This window comes from Geospiza fortis, unplaced genomic scaffold (genome assembly GCF_000277835.1).
Source record: "Geospiza fortis unplaced genomic scaffold, GeoFor_1.0 scaffold298, whole genome shotgun sequence".
Lineage (NCBI taxonomy): Eukaryota > Metazoa > Chordata > Aves > Passeriformes > Thraupidae > Geospiza > Geospiza fortis.
Genome location: NW_005054506.1, coordinates 570803 through 573567, shown reverse-complemented (window position 1 = coordinate 573567; position 2765 = coordinate 570803). Strand labels below are relative to the sequence as shown.

The window sequence follows — 2765 nt, the reverse complement described above, 5'->3', positions numbered from 1 at the left end:
GCAGCCCGGGGTCCCCCCGCGGCTCCCCCGGCGCCGGCCGCGCTGCGTGGGAGGGGATTCCCTCCTCCCGGCGCTTCCCGGCAGGAACCGGGACAAATCCCTCGATTGCGATGCCTTGTGTTTTGTTTTTTCTCCTCTTGCTGGCTCGTGGCAGAACTCCCTTGGGAAGAGCCCGGTGGGTGCGGGAGCCAGGGATCAGCCCCGTTACTGGGATGCGGGAGCGGATCCCGGGTGTGGGGCGCTGCCGCCGGGGTGGGCACGGGGTCAGGATGAGGGTGAGGACGGGGTAAGGATGGTTATAGAGTCAGGATGAGGGAGAGGACAGAGTGAGGATGGGGATGGGGTCAGGATGAGGGAGAGGACAGAGTGAGGATGGGGATGGGGTGAGGATGAGGATGAGGATGGGGTAAGGATGGTGATGGGGTCAGGATGAGAGCTAGGACAGAATGAGGATGGGGTAAGGATGGGGATGTGGTGAAGATGGGCCCCACAAGGGGAGGGGCCGTCAGGCTCTCCCATGGGGCAGCAGCACTGAGGCTTCTTTTGATTGATGTTATGGGACAAGGGGAAACAATAAAGACAATAAATCTTTGACTATTATAAAGAAAAGTAATGCAATTCTTTAGTTTTCCCTTTATATGCCAGCGATGCTCTTTTAACCAAGCTCCAAAATGTTTCTAGGCAGTTTTGCCTCCGGACCCGGCTCTTTGTGGTGCAGCATCTCCAGGCTGTGCTGCCACGTGCTCAGGCGTCCCTTGGCTGTTTTGTGCCCAGGCCGTGCTCTTTGTGTTGCCCATTTCAGCACTGGAAATAATTTTTCAAGCAACACCAGACAGCAGGAAAGGAATCCTCTGAAATTAGGCTGCAGCTCCATATAGACATCAGTGCTGCTGCTTCCTAAATTTTCTAGTTAAAGATTCTGGGTGAAGACTCTGCAAATCTGAAAACTGTGCCAGTGTCTGGCTTTGAAGTGAAGCAAGTCCTCGAGGCTTTATCTGCCTCAGCCGAGACTGTGAAAACGAATGAATGGCAATAAATTACCAGGTTAATGAGATGCACTGGAAGCCTGGAGCTGAGGCAGGAGCACGGCTGGCTCAGCCCTTGGAGCTGGGGGTGCCCAGGGCTGCCAGGCTCAGTGATGCACCCCTGGCTCCTGCCACCCTTCAGGGTGCTGGGCTCCTCCAAACAACAATTTCATATGGTTCCCCTTGTAAATGTAGTTGTAGAATAGTCTGGATAGTCACTGAGCTTGAGTGATTGCAGGGACAATACTAAACCTAGATTTACTTAAAGCTTGGAAGGAGTAAAGGGGAATCCAAACAAAAAAATCATTAATAAAAAACTGTGGATTTTTTTTTCCCATTAGGGTGACCACATTCTAATCAAAGGAGGAAAAATTGTCAACGATGATCAGTCATTTTATGCAGACATTTATATGGAGGATGGCTTAATAAAGTAAGTTAAAAATTTATATTTGCTAATGTAATTTCTTAGAATGATACAGTGCCTTGGGATTTGAACAAGGTTCCTTCCCATCATTTTTTCTTTACAAAAATAAAGGCAGCATTTTAGAGTAGTGTCAGGAAAGAGCTACACTGGTGTAGCTGCAGCTGTAAAGACTCGCAGAGCCCTGGCAGCCGGGGGAGGAGCAACAGAGGTGGTTTTGGCATCCTCACTTCAAAGGTGTTGCCAGTTAAGAGGAGCTGTTGGTTTCCTTCGCAGACAGATCGGAGAGCACCTGATCGTTCCCGGCGGCACCAGGACCATCGATGCCCACGGGCAGCTGGTGGTTCCGGGCGGGATCGACGTGCACACGCGGCTGCAGGCACCCACCATGGGCATGAGCTCGGCCGACGGCTTCTTCCAGGGCACCAGGGCAGCGCTGGCAGGAGGCACCACCATGATCAGTAAGGGGCTGCTGCTTTCCAGCAGAGCACACCGGGCCTGGAGTCGCTGCGGGGACGTTTGTTTACCTTCGTAGCTCAGAGATGTCCATTTCTGCTGGGCAGATCCAAACACCACAGAGCTAATTGAAGGTGTTGTGTACTGTGCAGAACCTCCTTCCCTTGCTGCACATAAATATGAAAAATACACACCTATATTAAAAGTATCTGTCTGCTCCTGCCTCACCTCATCAGAGAGCAAGACAGAAGAACACTTTAAACACCTTTTAGTATGTTTTTAACAGCTCTGCAAGTGTGGGGCATTTTTGAGTTTCCCAGCTTTATGCACAGGCTCCATTTTTGTGTTAATGTAAAATAATGTTGCTCTCTGTTGTGTTCCTATTCCATTCCCAAGAACCACTGCAGTGTGTGACTGCAGGACCAATCTCACCAGTCCTGGCACAGCTCCCCAGCGAGCCCATGGCCAGTGCTGGAGGGAACAGGAGCAGAGCAGAGGGAAGTGATGGGCAGTGGGGGCTGCCCATGGCAGCTGCCCCAGGACAGAATGGTCACCAGCACAGTGCTGTGCTGGCTGAGAAACATGACAAGGCCATCCCTGGGGTTTGCTTGTTGTGCTTGTATCACTTCGTTTGGGAGCTCTGTGCCCCCCGTGCCTCAGCAGTGCTGTGAGTGAGCTGGCACTGCCATGTCCAGCTGTGTGGCCATGGCGCAGTGCCCGGTGTGTCCCTGTACCTGTCCCTGACCCTGACCTGCTGTCCCTGCAGCAGCAGCAGCTGTGTGGCCGGGGCGCAGTGCCCGGCGTGTCCCTGTCCCTGTCCCTGTCCCTGACCCGCGTGTCCCTGCACCAGCAGCAGCAGGCGC

General features: G+C 53.1%; 1 protein-coding gene across 1 annotated transcript in view; it reads left to right on the top strand.

Moving 5' to 3' along the window:
- The first annotated feature begins 1366 nt into the window (after positions 1–1366).
- DPYSL4 (dihydropyrimidinase like 4) overlaps positions 1367–2765 on the top strand; it is an 11679-nt gene continuing 10280 nt past the window's right edge. Inside the window, exons 1-2 of the mRNA XM_005428813.2 lie at positions 1367–1455; positions 1723–1907. Coding sequence (XP_005428870.1) covers positions 1436–1455; positions 1723–1907 — 205 coding nt within the window. The 5' untranslated portion in view covers positions 1367–1435. The remainder of the gene's footprint in view (positions 1456–1722; positions 1908–2765) is intronic.